We start from the raw sequence: 16,692 nt of genomic DNA on the forward strand, positions 1-16,692 counted from the left end.
AGAGCTTTAAAACCAGCTTAGACAGAAGTGCCTGGCGTGCTCTGGTCCATGGCGTCACGAAGAGTCGGACCCAACTAAACGACCAAACAACAACAACATGTTTATACTGGCCTCCTTCACACATGACATGTGAGCCTTCTAAGGTGGCACAGCCCTTTGTAGCACTCCCATAAATGCATGCATCATGTGCAGGTGCACAGAGCGAAAATGGCAGTCACTTTGCTACAGAGCAAAGCCATGGTTTGGGTTAGCATTAGGTACAGACCTAGGTTCATGGTTTGTCTCACTCCAAACAAACCATGAGCTGTAGCCAATGTTTGTCCTTAGCTTACTGCTTGTGGTTTGTTGGTTAGAGACAGACCACAAGCCTGGGTTTGCCCATGGCTTGGCTGCAGGTAGCAAAGCAGCCAAAGAACTTGAAGAGAAGTGGCTGTGGTTTTCACTCTGCACACATGTATGCTTGCTCGTTCATGCTTAGCCATGTTCTGGCTTAGCACTGCATGCAAAATGAGCCAGTGTGATATGGCAATATGTGGTGCATGCTGTTTTAAATACAAAGGCTTGGGGTGGGGGCCATTGGGAGATGGACATCATCCCCAGGACCATTATGTGGGCTGGACATAGCTAAATCTGGGAAAGCGTTTTCATAATAAGGGGATATGGACTAATTAGCAATCATCGTTAAAAGAGCCACAGCTGATGCATTTGATATGACATGGTCATAAATTAAATTTTAGTACCTGTATTGTATTCCTGACACAGATATGGACAAGGCATGGCTACTATCAGAGTGTGGCTGTTGTTTGTTGAATGAAGCAGTTATTGTTCCAAATTCTGGCTGATACCTTGACTGTGAGGAATTAAGCGCCTGAGTGGTTTGAAACAGGAGAGAAGTAATTCTGGAAATGAGTTTTTACCTTCTGAAATTTCATCCCAATTATGCCTACCCAGGAAACGCCTCCCTAGCTTTTTAATTCAGTTAAGGTCCTCTGCATTGATCAGTGTGACTAAGCACCATCATTGACCTGGCTTCTGTTGTGCTGATTATGCCACAAGTATGTACGCAACACAGGATGTTTAAGGAGTAATCAGTAACATCACCCCATGCTTTAATGGGAGTAGAGACCTTGATGTCCTTCATTGGGCCAGATCTCCATACTGGCCCTAAATAAACAGCTGGTTCAATGGATGCTGCATATACTGCTCTACCAAATAGGAGATTCTCCATCCAGTTCCAGCTTGTCTGAGCTGTCTAGTCTGAGCCCAAAATGATAGCTGTAATTGAAGAGCTTGGGCTTACACTGCATGAGTTGGGCCTCTGGTTTTTCTTGAGGGTGAGGGTGGGGGTAGGAGGGATAGTAATAGAAGTTGCTACCGAGGTATGTGATGTAAATTAGTATCAGAATCCATCATACATCACCTCCAGCTATGTTTAAAAGGGATGTGTTAACTGCAGTGGGACAGCTCTGTGCAAAAATTGGAAGGCAACAGCCAAACCCAAGGAAAGTAATGACTCAGAAAAGTAATGGAATTTGCTAACCTAGCCAGTACATTAACTGCATAACAGGATTCTATTGCGTCTTACATTTCAGTGCTTGAAGAATAGAGATCTGTTGCTCATTACGTGTCAAATGTCCTCTCTATTGCTAATGTAGATCACAAGTCTCTGAATGTCTTTTGAAAATGTTTTATTTTTATTTTTGATTACATTTTTGTTAGTGTTGTTAGCCCACATTATTTTACTTTTAATTTTGTGATAGCTATGTTTTGCTATAGGCATGTTATATTTTTAAAAATGGTGGGGAGCTAGAAATAGGGAAGAAGAGACTCGAGTAGCTTGAGCTCAGAGTTTATGATTTTGGGGTGAAGCAAAGGTAAATTTATATTTTCACAAAGGCTTTGTGGATTCTTCCTATTCCTCTTGTTTAAGACAGGTTAAAATATTTTAGCTCCCGGCACATCGCTTATGACGCTGGTGTTCACTACAGTAAACACATACCATGTGGATGATTTTTCCACATCTTTAGACAAGTTTGCATCATGGACCTGTTAGGGTGCCCAAGCTCTTGTACACAAATGTTGAAAGATGAAGTTACATCTTTGCTGTGAGGAACACTGGTGCGCCTGCAGCAGTCAGCAGGGAAAGGACCAAAAGTCAGTGGCAGAGCAGGAGGTCCCATGCAAGAGGTCCCAGATTCAATCCCTGCCATCTCCAGATAGGATTGGAAAGACTCCTATGGGGGGGGGCTGAGGGCTCCCCTAAAATTTTCAAGGAGGGGACTGGGCCCCCTCAATATTCCACAGGCTCACCTGGCCTATCCATGTCTGCAGCAGGCCTTAGGTGTACAACTGGCACCACCAGGAGATGGAGGTATTGCAATACTGCGATAGTCTTTCAGGGCTCCTGTCACCATTCAGGATTGTGTTGCACTATGTAATGTTTATATTCTCTCTCTGTCACACACGTACATGCACACAGGCATACACCCACCCACACAGAATTGCCTCGGAGAGCTTGTGTATAGCCTAAATGTTGTTCTTCTGCAGTACAAAGGGAAAGCAAACCTGCATGTATTTGAAGACTGGTGTGGAGGAGCTGTTGGGCACCTAAGGAAGAACCTGCATTTCCCCCTCTATCCGCATGTAAGTACAAGTGATTCTGCAAGACAAAGAGGCCAGTTCCAGCATAACTTCCAGGAGGGAGGTTTCTGTTACTCTTTTTGTGTAGTAAATATCCGTAGCCACTGTTGCAGTAAATTTCCATTCTACTAGTAACTAGGGCATTTGACTTGATCTAAGTGCTAATGAAATCCACAAGTGTAGTTCCTTTGATTTCAGCAGGCCAGTATCAGGTATGGTAAGGTTTATCCAATGAGGTGTGCTCCTTATGTTGCTGGACTGCAACTCCCATCATCCCTGACCATTGGGCCATGCTGGGTGGGGCTGATGGGTATTGGAGTCCCAACAAGATTTGGAGGGCACCACATTGACTGCCTCTGGGCTATGGTATCCCATTCTCATGTTCACATCCTTGTGCCTGCCCCAGCTTTAAGACAGACAAAATCAAGGAGGCTGACTTACTTCCATGCAAGACACTGGCAATGCATTATTCCTATGATGATCCATCTGCTAAGGGCTCATACTACACATGGAAACATCTCAAATGAATCTCTCCAAAAGACACTTGAGTGGGAGGAGGAATTTGAAGAGGAGGCTTGGCGGATATAAATTATTCTCTATTTTCCAGTGTGTAAGCATGTTCACAAGATATTTTGATATCGTTTGAGCCAGGTTTTTGCAGGGAGCTGAGTAAATGCTGACTAGTGATGGGTCTACCAGCTTGTTATTGTATTGCTGTTTGATATATTTTAGCTGACGCTTCAGTTATTTAAACTTTTATTGTAGACAGCAACAAGAATCCACTGACAGCATACAAATCAATATGGCTAACTTGACCCAACAATCCCCCCCTTCACACATGAAAAACAAATCTCACTGCAGCCACTAAAGATAATCAACCATGCCCTAGGCCCCCTCCACCTCTCCACCACTCCACCACTACCAAGGAAATATAATAAGTGAATAGAAAGAGAACCTACCCAAGGGATGTTGATACAAAACACCACACATACACTAAGTAAAAGGATATAAGTTTTACCACCCCAACCTCCCTCTCTCTCCCACTTCTTCCCTAACCTTATACTGCATACAACACTAATGTCTCACAACAAATGTAATTGATCTATAAAAAAACACAACCTGAAAAAAGAGACAATGCCTGTACTTTTGTAAATCATGAAAATCTTTAATAAAAATTATTTTTTATTTTTTAAAAAAACCCAAGTCTTTTATTGTATGGTTTGATAGTGTGCTGAGGTGTAACCTGCACTTGGAACAACAGAACTGATGAAGGGTTTGATAAATATTGAACAAATGAATATAGCATACATTTGCTCAAGGCCTGTGTTGTGGAATATTACATTCAAACATTCTCTTCCTCTTTTCTTCTGGCTCTTAGACCCGCACAACAGTGAAAAAGTTGGCTGTGTCACCCAAGTGGAAGAATTATGGCCTCCGTATATTTGGGTACATCCATCCCTTCAAAGATGGTGAGCTGAATTAGCAACCCTTAGCTCTGTCTGCAAAGCTGCGCTTCATTGCTGAGATCTCACCTTCTTCCCACTCAGAGATACCTTTGCCTTAAAGAAAACCATATGCATATTGTTGCCCCTGCTCCTAATCTCTCACAGTGGGAGTTATGGGAAACTGCAGAGGGACCCGCTCTCTGTTGCTCCTTTCTAGGTCAAGAGGCTTCATGCCATCAGAACGCCTCCAAATGTATCTCAGACTAGAGAAGTTCAGAAACTACCATCTCTGTCCCCCTTCCCCACATCCACCCATCAGTGACCAAGCATCATTCCAGGGGCTCTTGAGTCCCAAACCACGGCATTCAGTAGACATTTGACACATTGACTTGAAAAGGCTTGTCTCTCTCAGCCACAACATGCGCAGCTCACCAGCACATGAAATCCTTATTGCTCAAGCCTCCTGCTCTCACCTGCTCCTGCAGTCCACCCTGCAGCTCAAATTTTCTTCTTTGCCTTGTAGGGGACTTCCAGTTTTCTGTAGCTTCAGATGACAACTCTGAATTTTGGCTCAGTCCTGACGAGACTCCAGCCAATGCCCGTCTGGTGGCATTTGTGGGCAAGGTGGGATCCATTTTTTGCTTTCTCTTAGCTTCTCACATTGTAATAGGAAGGCCGATAGATACACGTTAGTGCATTGTAGCATCTTTCCATGGATAGATGTGCTTCTTGCTGTCTTCTTACAAGCAATGCCATCAAGCAAGAAGCTGGGATAGTTAAATGTAAATGTAGCCAGTAGTATTGCCACTGGGAGCCATATAAACCTCGAGCCAACTCAGCTGTGATTCTTACATCTGGAGCCTGCATAATTAAAACCTGGACCTATTATAACACAAAACACAAATACGCGTGTATATGAGTCTGTTCTAAATGCTGTTGTGTTTCGATAGTTAAGTTTTTCTGCAGCTGTGGCTCACAACCTGAGCCTTACACCTGGTTCGCTCAGTAACACTGATTTCAAGGTTAAGCCTATGCACAGATGTGGCAGATATTTCTCTCCTTTTTCTGAATGGGAAGGTAAAGCTCTTATTTCCACGGTGGCTGCAGAGAGAGCCTGTTCCACAGCCATTTCTCTAGCAAGTAGAGAAATTATGGAAATAAGGAGCCCTTTTCGCCATATAAGGGGTGAGAAATGCACTTTGCCTTTTGATAGCCGGCAAAATGGTTTGGATTTAAAACATTAAACTTGGCTCATACCGTGAAAGCTTTGCTATGTTGGGAAGAAACAGGCTAAGGAGCACAGCTTGGAACTAATGAAAGTATTGTCAGGTGGAGAGATCGGCAGTATTTCAAGTTTCTGTTTAAGACTTCCCTCTGGTGCAATGTCTTAAAAATGCTTGAAAGCAACTCAGCAAGTGTTTCTTCGCCCATGTTGTCAGCGTTTCCCTCTGGTTTTGCTCCGGAGCTTGAGATTTCCTGTTCCCAGGGAGAAACTGCATTCCTGTGCCATATATAAGCAGAGAAATAGAGACCATGGATACAGAGATGATGCAGATACTCAGGCGAGTCCCATTTCTAAGGCCATTCAGCAAAATCAATTTCTTTGACAGAGATAGCAAAGTATGATTGTGGCCTCAGGGCATCACTTGCTTAGTGTTACTGTTGCCCTTGTGTTCAGTGCTAACAGCATGCAGGAGGTGATAAGGAATTAGTGCAGATTTCAGATTAGCGGGGTTAGACCTTTGACTAGGGTGGTTGCGGTTGTATATATTGTATATGTCTCTGCGTGTCATGCAAGCAATGAATCTGATAGTAATGAATCTGTCCATTCTGCTGGTTTCCCAGACTCTGCCCCTAGTTTCACTCCATCACAAACAGGATTGTTTTCATCACTGAAGTGTTGGAGGATATCATTTTAGGGGTTTATAGCTAATAAGTACTGAAAGAATTGTGTTTCATATTATGTTTTAAAGGTATATCACCACTCCAACAGGCCTGTCTGTGTTTTGAACCCAAGACCTCTCACACACAACTTGAAAATGGTGGCCACATGACTTATAGGTTTTAGGCCCAACCAATGCACTGTGGTCTAAACCACAGAGCCTAGGGCTTGCCGATCGGAAGGTCGGTAGTTCGAATCCCTGCGACAGGGTGAGCTTCCATTATTCGGTCCCAGCTCCTGCCAACCTAGCAGTTCAAAAGCATGTCAAGTGCAAGTAGATAAATAGGTACTGCTTTGGCAGGAAGGTAAACGGCATTTCCGTGCGCTGCTCTGGTTTGCCAGAAGCAGCTTAGTCATGCTGGCCACATGACCCGGAAGCTGTCTGCGGACAAACGCTGGCTCCCTCGGCCAATAAAGCGAGATGAGCACATAACCCCAGAGTCATCCACGACTGGACCTAATGGTCAGGGGTACCTTTACCTTTACCTAATGCATGACAGTTGCAGACCTATGTCTGCTCTGAAGCCTAGGGGTGGAATGCCAATTAAGTCTCAAAGTGGGTATCTGTGTTAAATGCTGTTCTCACAACTGCCACTTTCCCCTCTTTTCAACTAGTGTTTATATCCTAGCCAAGTTCATTTCCAGCATCAGCATGGGGGCAGGGAGGAGAAAATCCTGTCAGATTAAGTGTAAGAATGAAGTGAGGAGGGAAGGAACCAATACCCTCCACTCCTTTGTGCCCCTTTGGGAGTTTAAATCTCTCTCCCCCCCCCCCCGCTCTTTCTCTCTCTCACACACATACACTCTCACACATTTGAAGGCATGGGCCTGCTGCCCTGATCTGTCATCTTACCCATACAACTCCTTACTTTCATCACTGCCCCACTGCTATTGCCACTTTCCCCTTCCCCCTTAAAAAATGCTTTTCTTCATATAAGTCAAACAACTCATATGCAACAAAAGAAACACTCCCCCATAGAAATTATGATGCAGCACAGAATATAGTCATGTTACATACCGCATCAAAGAAAAGAAAAAATCCAAATTATCCAATGCAATAAAATTAAAAATAGCACGGTATCAGAAATCAAACCAACCAAAAGATTTTATTTGTTGTGTCTTCAAGATTATGAGTGTCTAACCTTCCATTTGAAATTCTACCAGTTTCACAACTGCTCCCTTTTTCTCCAAACGTTTTAGCAGCGCCCGTCCCAGTATACTTCAAAGGCTGCCTCAGTATTTCTGAAAGGTTTGGCACTGTCAGGCTATTCCAAATAGATCTATAGTCTGCAGTGAGTCTCTCAAGCCACTGGTGGGTAAAAGCTGTTGCCAAGCAAAGATTGGAAATTTGTTTCACCATTTGATTGTTCTGCTAACAAATAAAAGTAAACAAAATTAAATCTTCAGCATGCACAGTCAAGAAATTCAATGCTGCAGGTCCCAGGACAGCTGTAGCTCACTCCCTTTCGTGCATTTTTAATGAAAGCTTAAAGGCCAGTGCTGAATCTTGTGCATTTGCAATAGAAAGGTACAAGCCCTGCAGGACTGTGGCAACGCCTTTTAACCTACTCATTATAGAGCTGTCTAGTCATGCAGACCACACTGTGAGAAAAAGCTTGTTTTTCCTTATATCAATTAACTCAGAGGTGACCTGATGGAAGGGATTCTCATTTGATCTAGTGGCTCGGGTTTTGTGTGCCTCATATTAATTGTTTAGGAAAACCTTAGTGATTTGATTTTTATAAGCGCTTTGTAGCACTAGATACAAAACAGACCAGATTAGACACAACTAGAAGATTGGAAATAAAATCACACAGTGACAGGAAGAAACGTCTACCAGTTGAATTATGACAGCATTATATGAAGGGCTTTCCCCATATTCCTCTTAGTATAATTTATTTGCTTAGGAAATTAGGCATGGTTGCTGTGAATCAGCTTCAAGCTATTCTCCTGAAATGTACTCAAAAACCATGTGGATTGTGATGTTCTAATCAACTTCGGCCAGTGCCATCCCTAATTTTCTTCTAGTTTTTGGGTATTGGTTTTGGCCTTTGATCAAAGATTGAATTTGGCCCCATATTCACATTCTTTCTCCTCTTCTTCTTTAGCTGGGCTCTGAGTGGACTGCCCCAGGAGAGTTCACAAAATTCAGCTCACAAGTTTCCAAGCCAATCCGGTAGGTGTTGCTACCCTGTCCTTCTGCTCATTCTAGGCAGCTAAGGCTGCGCACACACGTGAAGGTACTTTGAATGTGCTTAAAAGGTATAGTGTGTACACAACCTACATATGCCTACACCATGTCCATATTTTGTTGTAGACCTCCATGTGTGTGCGCGCGCACGTGTGCATGTGTGTGTCCCATCTATCTGACTTGGTTCCCCCAGCCACTCTGGGCTGTGAGCATGTGAGATGTAATGCTAGCAAACACTTGCCCATATCCCCCAGCATCTGATGTTAAATGTGGTGTGAGAATGCCCTCTCCAGAGCCATCCACACTATACTGCTGAAGCCGTAGATCACACACAACTCACATACGGAACTCACAGCCACAAGATGCAATGGTGGCCACTAGCTTAGATCACTTTTTTTAAAAAAAATTTTTTGACAAATTCATAGAGGATAGATCTCTCAATGGTTTTTAGCTATGAAATTCCATGTTCACAAATAGTATACCAGCTTCTGGGGAGGCCTGTTGCCAGTTTGCTCCCAGAAGCAGCTGGCTCACCCATGCTGGAAACAGAATGCTGAACTTATCTAGTAGGTATGATAATATATTTAAACAAAGAGGCGTTACTAATATTTTTATACAATTGCAAGTGTATCTTATGAAATTGTGCATGTTTTTAGAAAGTGGTTTTTTTTCCATTTTAGCAAGTGAGCATATGTTACTTAGATCTCAACATCTTGTATATGCTTCATTGTTGGAGAGATATAAAAGAAGGAAAGCTTATGTTCTGCTGGTGAAGCATGCAGGGTTGCCTTACTACACAGGGCACTTTGTGAAAACCTTGGTACAATTAACACAAATGGAAACTGGTCCAGCTATATTTTGTGTCTCATTCACTACAATGGTGCAGAAACAAGACATCCAGATAGTATTGAAGGGCATGGAACAGCCAAGTCAGAAACCACCATTCTTCTCTTCTTTATCCTTTATATCAGGGTGGCTAAGCTTCTGTGGCTTAAGGGCCCCTTTGAGTGTTTTCCCACTCCCTCGAGATCTGCATGCCCACCAAGCCCATTTCACACACATGCATACACTCATGCAGCGCAAAGGGTAGGACAATCAGTTTACACACATAGACACACTCAGCAGTGTTTATGCTCTCTAGGGCAGTGCCTGCCCTGGGATAGTCTTCTGCCCTTGGGAGGAGGAACAAAGCCCCTTCTCTCTGTGGTATGGCACTATTGGTAGAAGGTCCTTAGACAGGAAACTGGAAGGAATGCTTCTTCCTGTTTCTTTTGCCTCTCTAAAGCCTTCCAACAATGACACCAACTTTGTAAGAATGGTGCAGTACTGGACGGAGAAGGGGTCCTCTTCTAAAGGTAAAAAGACATGACGCCTCCCATCCCTGCATATCAGATCAGCAGAGACCTCTCCCAATGGTGGGGCACAATAGCGCCACCTGCTGCCCAAAAACACTCAGTTGAAAATAGTGGAGGCAAATCATTGGGGTTTTGCAGGCCACCAGAAATCACGGGTTAGCTACTCCTGCTTCATATAGCACTTGCCACTTAGAACAACCCTGTGTGGTAGATACTTCTCCAGTTCTCAAATGGAAGCTGAGAGATGGTGACTTGTTCAAGGCCACACAGTGAGTTCTTGGCAGTGGGTGAGCCCAGGTCTCCCAGTCCCAAGGCCAGCTCTCCCACAGGGCAATCTAAGGTGGGAAATCCATAATAGTTTCTGTAAACTTGCTTCTCCATGAGCCCTTTGCTCTCTCTCTCTCTCTCTCTCTCCTCATTTCCGATCTCTTTGCATCTTTCTTTTCCTATAGCAACGCTCCTTTCCATTCCTCCTCCTCTTTGTCCTGTTTCCAGGCTTGTTGGTCTGAAGGTACTTCCTGTCTAGATTTGGTGCCTGTCAGCTCCCCCTTCCTGTTTCTTTGCCTCTCTCTTTTTGACACAGCCCTGGATGGAGCTGGCAGCTCTCGTCTGGGCCTCTCTTTGCCTGTGCTGTCAGTCCGCTGCTGAGCAGGAACTTCCATGGCATTCTGCAGTCTTTCCCTGTCCACTCTGCATACCTCTTACTTGTTCTGTTCATGCACAACGAATGGCTGCAGAGACAGAGGCCCTTTTGCCCTACACCGGGAAAGAGGCTTTATTCAGCAGGCAGCTCCAGTGCTGTGAGCAGAGCTTGCGATGGTGGTGCTGAAGGAGGCCGCTGGGAAAGGCTGCTCAAGGTTATGAACTGCTCCCTTGCCGGTGGTGGCCCAAGGGCTGTTGTCATGTGCCCTGTATAAATATATTTGCAAACATTTTGGCATCGCCTCTTGTTTCTCTGCAATGTATCCTGTGTGCCATGCCCTCAGATTGGCAGAAGGACAAATGTGAAGAGCAGGGCATGCAGAGTTTTCTTGCTAGGGTCAGGACATGAAGAGATCTGGAATAATAGTGGAGATGTGTGCTGAATGCTTATTGCTTCCCTCAGCTGCTGGAAGAAAGAAATGAGGGAAGCTGTCCAAATGCAAAAAAGGGGGGGCTGGATGGGAGGAATATGAATGGACAAACACCTGCTCTGAGAACAGAGGGGCCCAAACCAAGCCTCAATACTGGGCACATTGGCAGATTTTTCCAGCTTAAGTGCCATGCCTGCCCCTCAGCAGAACTAGTCAATGTGATCTCTGTCACTACCGATCAGTGTGATAGTACTGCTTAGTGGGAGAAATTCAGTATAGCGATAAGAGGATCACTCCATCAGTGCAAGCACTTTGATTGCACTGATACAACAATCTCCCCTTCCCTCCCCCCATGTGCTGTTCTAGGGATTCCCCCCCCCCCTTGCGCAAGCCAATTCCAGGGGCACAGGGGAAGATGGGAGGGAAGCAACATTGCGTTAGCAGAATCCTTGCATGGGCTTCTGCTAACAGGACCAGTTAGTTGAAGCCTGCCCAGTGTTAGGGTCCAGTGCATGATGGGAAATGTGTCTTCTTAACCAGACATAAATAAATGAAACCAGGGATCTCTTGTCTCTTGAACCTCTGTGGGAGACGCATGGTGAATCTGCAGGTAGTTTCCCCATTTCAGCTTTAAAAGGCATTGAACTGAACTATTTTCCTCACTGATCTCTTTGAAATAGTCAGGATAAGCACCCGTATATGGTGCAGTGGATTTGCCATAAGAAAATACTCCCAATAGCAGTCCAGTAACATCTAGAGGAGGGACGCGGGTGGCGCTGTGGGTTAAAGCCTCAGTGCCTAGGACTTGCCGATCATCAGGTCGGCGGTTTGAATCCCTGCGGCGGGGTGCGCTCCCGTTGCTCGGTCCCAGTGCCTGCCAACCTAGCAGTTCGAAAGCACCCCCGGGTGCAAGTAGATAAATAGGGACCGCTTACCAGCGGGAAGGTAAACGGCGTTCTGTGTGCTGCGCTGGCTCGCCAGATGCAGCTTGTCACGCTGGCCACATGACCCGGAAGTGTCTGCGGACAGCGCTGGATCCCGGCCTATAGAGTGAGATGAGCGCACAACCCTAGAGTCTGGCAAGACTGGCCCGAACGGGCAGGGGTACCTTTACCTTTTTAACATCTGGAGGACCACAGGTTCCCTGTTACTCCTCTAAACAATCAAGATGGGGAGAGCCCAAGGTTTCCCTGTAACTGCTGTCATAGACTGTTGCCTGCAAGGGTTGTGGTTGGCTCATGAATAAGACATGAATAGGCCTTGCAAGATTTCTGGCACCCCTGTGGGGCTACCATTTAAAAGTGCTCAGTGTGGGGTGTGAATATACTTCGGATTCCCTTGCAGATGATTAGCTGGGAACAATTCAGTGCTGTAATCTAATTAGGGAGCCGATGAAAGGAAGTGGGAGGGAAGGGCGGGGACTGTTGGTGGTGGCAAGAATAGTTTGGGCACATTTGCCACACACAGTTCCTTGAAGCAGCTGATTGGAGTTCGGCCAGCTTGGAGAGCAAAAGCCTGCCTGGAGTATGTCCTGGAGTTCCCAAGGGAAATTTTGGAGATATTTTTTTCTCCTCTCCTCTTCCTTCTCCTCCAATTGAGCCACAGTTGTGGTGAGCAGGGCTTGGTGTTCTTGGTTTACACACCCTGGTTACACAGAGCAGTGATCTCACACACATGGCAAAAGAGATGGATTTGATTCTCTTTCCGTTACCTGATGGATAATGGGACATAATAAGATATGAAAGGGGTGACACAGACAGGATTGATTGATTGTTTGTTTGTTTGTTTGTTTGTTTGTTTGTTTTAAAAAGCGTTCCACAGCACTACTGCATCTGTCACACCTCATTCCTGTCCTGCAGCAGCGCCACATCTTTGCTATTTTGGTATCAAGTCTTCACACAACTCTGCTACTGCACTCAGAAGGCCAAAGAGAAGACTTCTCCTGTAGTCCCATTTGGGTGATTTCATCTCTCTTGTTTTTCACCCTTGTGAACTTTAGTATTGTAAGTCCAAAGCTTAGGCATCTTGATGAAAAAAGGATGAATGCATTTCCCATTGTTTCACTTGAGCAAACTCTGTGATCTGAAATCCAAACAACAGCAAGACCTGCTCACATCTGGCTAGGAAGGAGTTTAATTAAGCACACACACACACCTCCCCATTGCCAAATCCAAACTGAGCAGTATTGTCTCTGCATATGCAGAACTGAACCCTGTTTTTGGCTGAAGAGTTGTGCATGGCTTGGAGGTTTCGTTGCAATTGTCATTCTCAACAATATATGCCACCTAGTATATTAAATAGCTTTTAAAAATATATATGGTGTTGTTTTTTTAAAAAATCCTACAATCCAAATTCATCTCCAAGAAGAAGAAAGTAAGGGACAAGACTATGGACATGTTCTGGAGCAGCACCATCTACTCAAACAACGTATTACAAGAAGTTGATCATTTATGCATTTTCCTTGATATACAAACACCCTCAGGGTGGCACTCTTCCTGCCACCAGCGCCAGGGTTGCGTGATGGTGATGGCTTCTGGTGAGATTTTTCTGGAAGCCACTGTGTGACGGGTAAGCAAGGCAGAGGAGCCACCTTCCCATTCATGTCAGGTGGCAAAATGGGACTGGCCACCCCTGGAAGAAGAGTGAAGAAAATAACCTGATCATAACAAGAGATCCCAAAGCAAGTTGGCAGCAAATACAAAGGGGACAAATAATTCAGAACAGTAACACTAGAAGTAAGAAGTGAGAGTTGAAGAAGAAAAAGATTTGTCAGTGGAGCAACACAATCAAACTGTGACATAACACAAAGACTGTAAATGGCAGCAATATTACCAGAAATTAGTGGTTTACAGTAGTAATCAAGACGAGCGAATTCAAACCTGGAAATGTTCAGAAAGCAAAACTATGAAGAAAACCACCACAATCAATTTTATGCTTTCTACCCTTCAGTGTCTTCCCAAACAGGGGCACCCTGCTCTCAGAAGTAATAGAAGTGTTTAGTTTTTCTAGGCAACTCCCTTCAGGCACCATGCCTAATAATCTTCGGTGTGTCTGCACGTGCCTCTCTGTTTGCAGCCAGTGACTGAATTCCAGAGGTGGTGTGAAGCTTACAGTTCCTGAAGATGTGTGAGGCTACTGCCTGGAGAACATAGGAAACAGTCCATCAAGCCCAGTACTGTACTCTGACTGGCAGCAGGATCTCCAGGCAGAGCTCTTGCTTTCCTGCCAGAGGTGACCTTGTGCATTCAAAGCACATTCTCTTCCAGTCCACTCTAGTCCCTCTCATTTTGGCGGCTGCTTGATGTTAGGGCAGTCCCTCTCCTTGCTATTTGTGTTTCAGGTGTACTTTACAAGCCCATGTTTCCAGGAAGATTCCACCTGGCCCATTGCCTTTGCTACCAGCTCTATGGATCAGCTACTCTCTCCGCCAGGCTTCTGAAGCACCACATCTCTGCTGAACCATAGCTGCAGCTGAGTTAGCAGGCACCAGCTGAAGTTGGCAGCCACCACCCCTCCATTCTCCCCATGGGGTTGGCCTGCACTTTCTTCCCAGCACTTGACAATCTCTTGCATGAAAAGTACCAAAGGTCTGTCAGCCCAGGGTGTTTGTGTGTGCTGTGAAATGAACCCAGCATCCCAAGTATCTGGTGTCTTGGGCAGCTTAAGGCAGAGAAGAGCCTTCTGTCTCGCTGTGTGAGAGATGGATATGGTTACCATGGCAGCAGTGGCATGCAGCACACCAAGCCAGCGAGAGCCTGTGTGAGAAGGATTTTAGGAGCCCTCTGCTCTCACTGATCAGGACTGACAGGCAGCAGTGATCGAACAGCGGGATCTCAGCTGCAACTGCGCCTACAATGCCTTGCCTCTGTCAACTGGGTGTGGGCATCTATTGCCTCCAGAACTGCTGGCAGCATTCTCTTCATATCTGTTCTTTAGTTCTATTCCTTAACCTTTTGCTCCACTCCTTTTCAATGTAGATGGTTGTTTCCTGAATCCTTCCTAGTTTGCTTTGTTCCTGTGCTGAGGCTCTGTGTTTGTGTCCTATATGAAATCCTGCTGCATGGTTTGGAATTTGGCTCACATCTGAAGTTATCCAGATTTCAGTTGGGAGGAAGAAGAAATGTCTTGAGTCTAGCCTAGTTATACAGAAAATAACTGAAATTAAATGGGCAAAAAACCTGAACCTATGTGGACAACGCGTGATACAGATTGTATTGCCAAATGAGGCTGCAGGTGGGGCTTCCAGTAATCAGAAAGCAGAATTTCTTTGTGCTACGCATGCCTGTGTCCCATTCTCTTTCTGGTACCTCTTCTCTGTCCCCATATCTATCTCCTCTTCCCCATCCTGACTCTGCTGTCGGTACTGATAACACTATTATGGGCGAGGAGAGCTGTAACTTCTCCATAGTCCATTGCATCAGGCACTTTTCTTTTATCCCAGTTCACTCCTAGCATCAGAGTTGATGTTGAAAGCAGATTTCCCCCAACCCTATGCTTTATACATAAACAGGGCAGGCAAGTGATTTAAAGACCATGACTTTGACTCTTAGCATTCAGTGATCCTTACAACCATGCTGCAAAACAGATTGTTGTTGTTGCCCATATATTTCAGAAGGAAAGCAGGGAGAGAGGTGTGGTTGAGGGACCGAGGGGAGGTGGGGCTGGAATGTTTGTGGCTGAGATGATGTTTGAACCACTTGACTTTTCAGATTACAGCTCAAGCGCTTGGTCACTGCAACACCATCTTCTTCCTCTTTCCCTCGCACTAGCCACTGCTAAATTGCTCCTAATTCTGTGAAAATGTGATTGATGCCATGATAAATACATTGTGGAACATTGGGTGATTTTGCACACTCCTGCACACTTCTTTCTGTGTTTGGAGCATTGATATGCAGAGGGTGAGCACACTTTTGGCCCAGATTCAGCTAAGTTATTGCGCTATAAGAAGTTAGCATAAAAAGTCCTGCAATGGGACTTTCTCCCCTCCCTCTGTGTCCTCCCCAGAGCTGCTCAGGAGGGTTGGGAGAACCCCTAGGACAGCCCATGGGGAAAGGAGAGCAGAAATGCTTGCAGAGACAGAACAATCGCCTTAGTGTGCTGTTGAATTCCACTCTTTGGTATGGAGTGCATTTTCCAGCTAGATCATGGTGTTTGAGAGATCCTGGAAGGAGGAGGAAATTGGCTAAGAAAATGGCAACTGAACAGTACAAATAGAACCACAACCCTACCTTCCCCTTCCCCCATCTCTGGGCACACACAATACTTATTGCCAAAGAGTCAGTGTGGAAGACTGTGGGTGGAAACTGGCTTCATTCACCAGCTTCACTCACCTAAGATTTCTGTTCCCCGGCCCTCCAGCATCTGCTGTAGCTGAGAGTTCCTCAGGGACAACAGCGTGGCAGTCCTCGAATTCATGTAACCTTGGAAGTATGCTTGCTGTTTTCTAATGATCTCCTTTGCTTCCCACACAGTGTCCTTTCCTCTAGGCGCTATTACTTTGAGCTCCTCCACAAGCAGGATGACCGTGGCTCAGACCATGTGGAAGTTGGTGTGAGTAAATAAATCCCTCTCAAGCCTCCCCCCACGTTAAGGTACAGAGCACCTGGTAGGAATATTAAACTTGTTTTGAAAAATAGAAACAGACCTACACTTGATCTTAGCCAAAAAAAGGCCAAGAAGCCTTCTGTTTTGTGCTCTCTTGACTAAAAATCTTGACAGTAAATAAACCTTCCATCCCTGTCAAAGAAGCCTTTATAGTCAAAAAGACATCTTTAGCACAGCTTTCACTGGTCAATTTTGAAACGGCTCTTATTAATTCAGGATTAGTTTGCAGATTACCAGTTGAGGAAAAAGCATCTGGCCACGAGGCACCCAAAGGTACACATTTGCCCCCCAAAGCTAGCAGAATGAAACATGTTTTCCACCATTTAAACTTCCTGAATCTGCTTTACAGTAAAGCAAAAGGAGGGAGGAAGATTATTCCTTAGACCATTTTTCTCATTTTCCTCAGAGCTTGAGGAGAAAAGTCTTTTCTCCTTAAAATTAA

The 16,692-nt window shown here is 45.0% G+C and overlaps 1 protein-coding gene across 6 annotated transcripts in view; it reads left to right on the forward strand.

Moving 5' to 3' along the window:
- The window catches only part of B4GALNT4 (beta-1,4-N-acetyl-galactosaminyltransferase 4), a 160,458-nt gene that overhangs the window by 113,315 nt on the left and 30,451 nt on the right, over nucleotides 1-16,692 (forward strand). For 5 of the 6 annotated variants that reach the window (XM_083607014.1, XM_083607017.1, XM_083607018.1 and 2 more), the window contains exons 4-8: nucleotides 2,548-2,643; nucleotides 4,019-4,109; nucleotides 4,609-4,709; nucleotides 8,136-8,203; nucleotides 16,118-16,196. In XM_083607014.1, coding sequence (XP_083463140.1) covers nucleotides 2,548-2,643; nucleotides 4,019-4,109; nucleotides 4,609-4,709; nucleotides 8,136-8,203; nucleotides 16,118-16,196 — 435 coding nt within the window. Of the gene's footprint in view, nucleotides 1-2,547; nucleotides 2,644-4,018; nucleotides 4,110-4,608; nucleotides 4,710-8,135; nucleotides 8,204-16,117; nucleotides 16,197-16,692 lie in introns of those variants that run through there. The other variant, XM_083607019.1, reaches the window with a different exon arrangement.

This window comes from Podarcis filfolensis, assembly GCF_964270895.1.
Source record: "Podarcis filfolensis genome assembly, chromosome: 1".
Lineage (NCBI taxonomy): Eukaryota > Metazoa > Chordata > Lepidosauria > Squamata > Lacertidae > Podarcis > Podarcis filfolensis.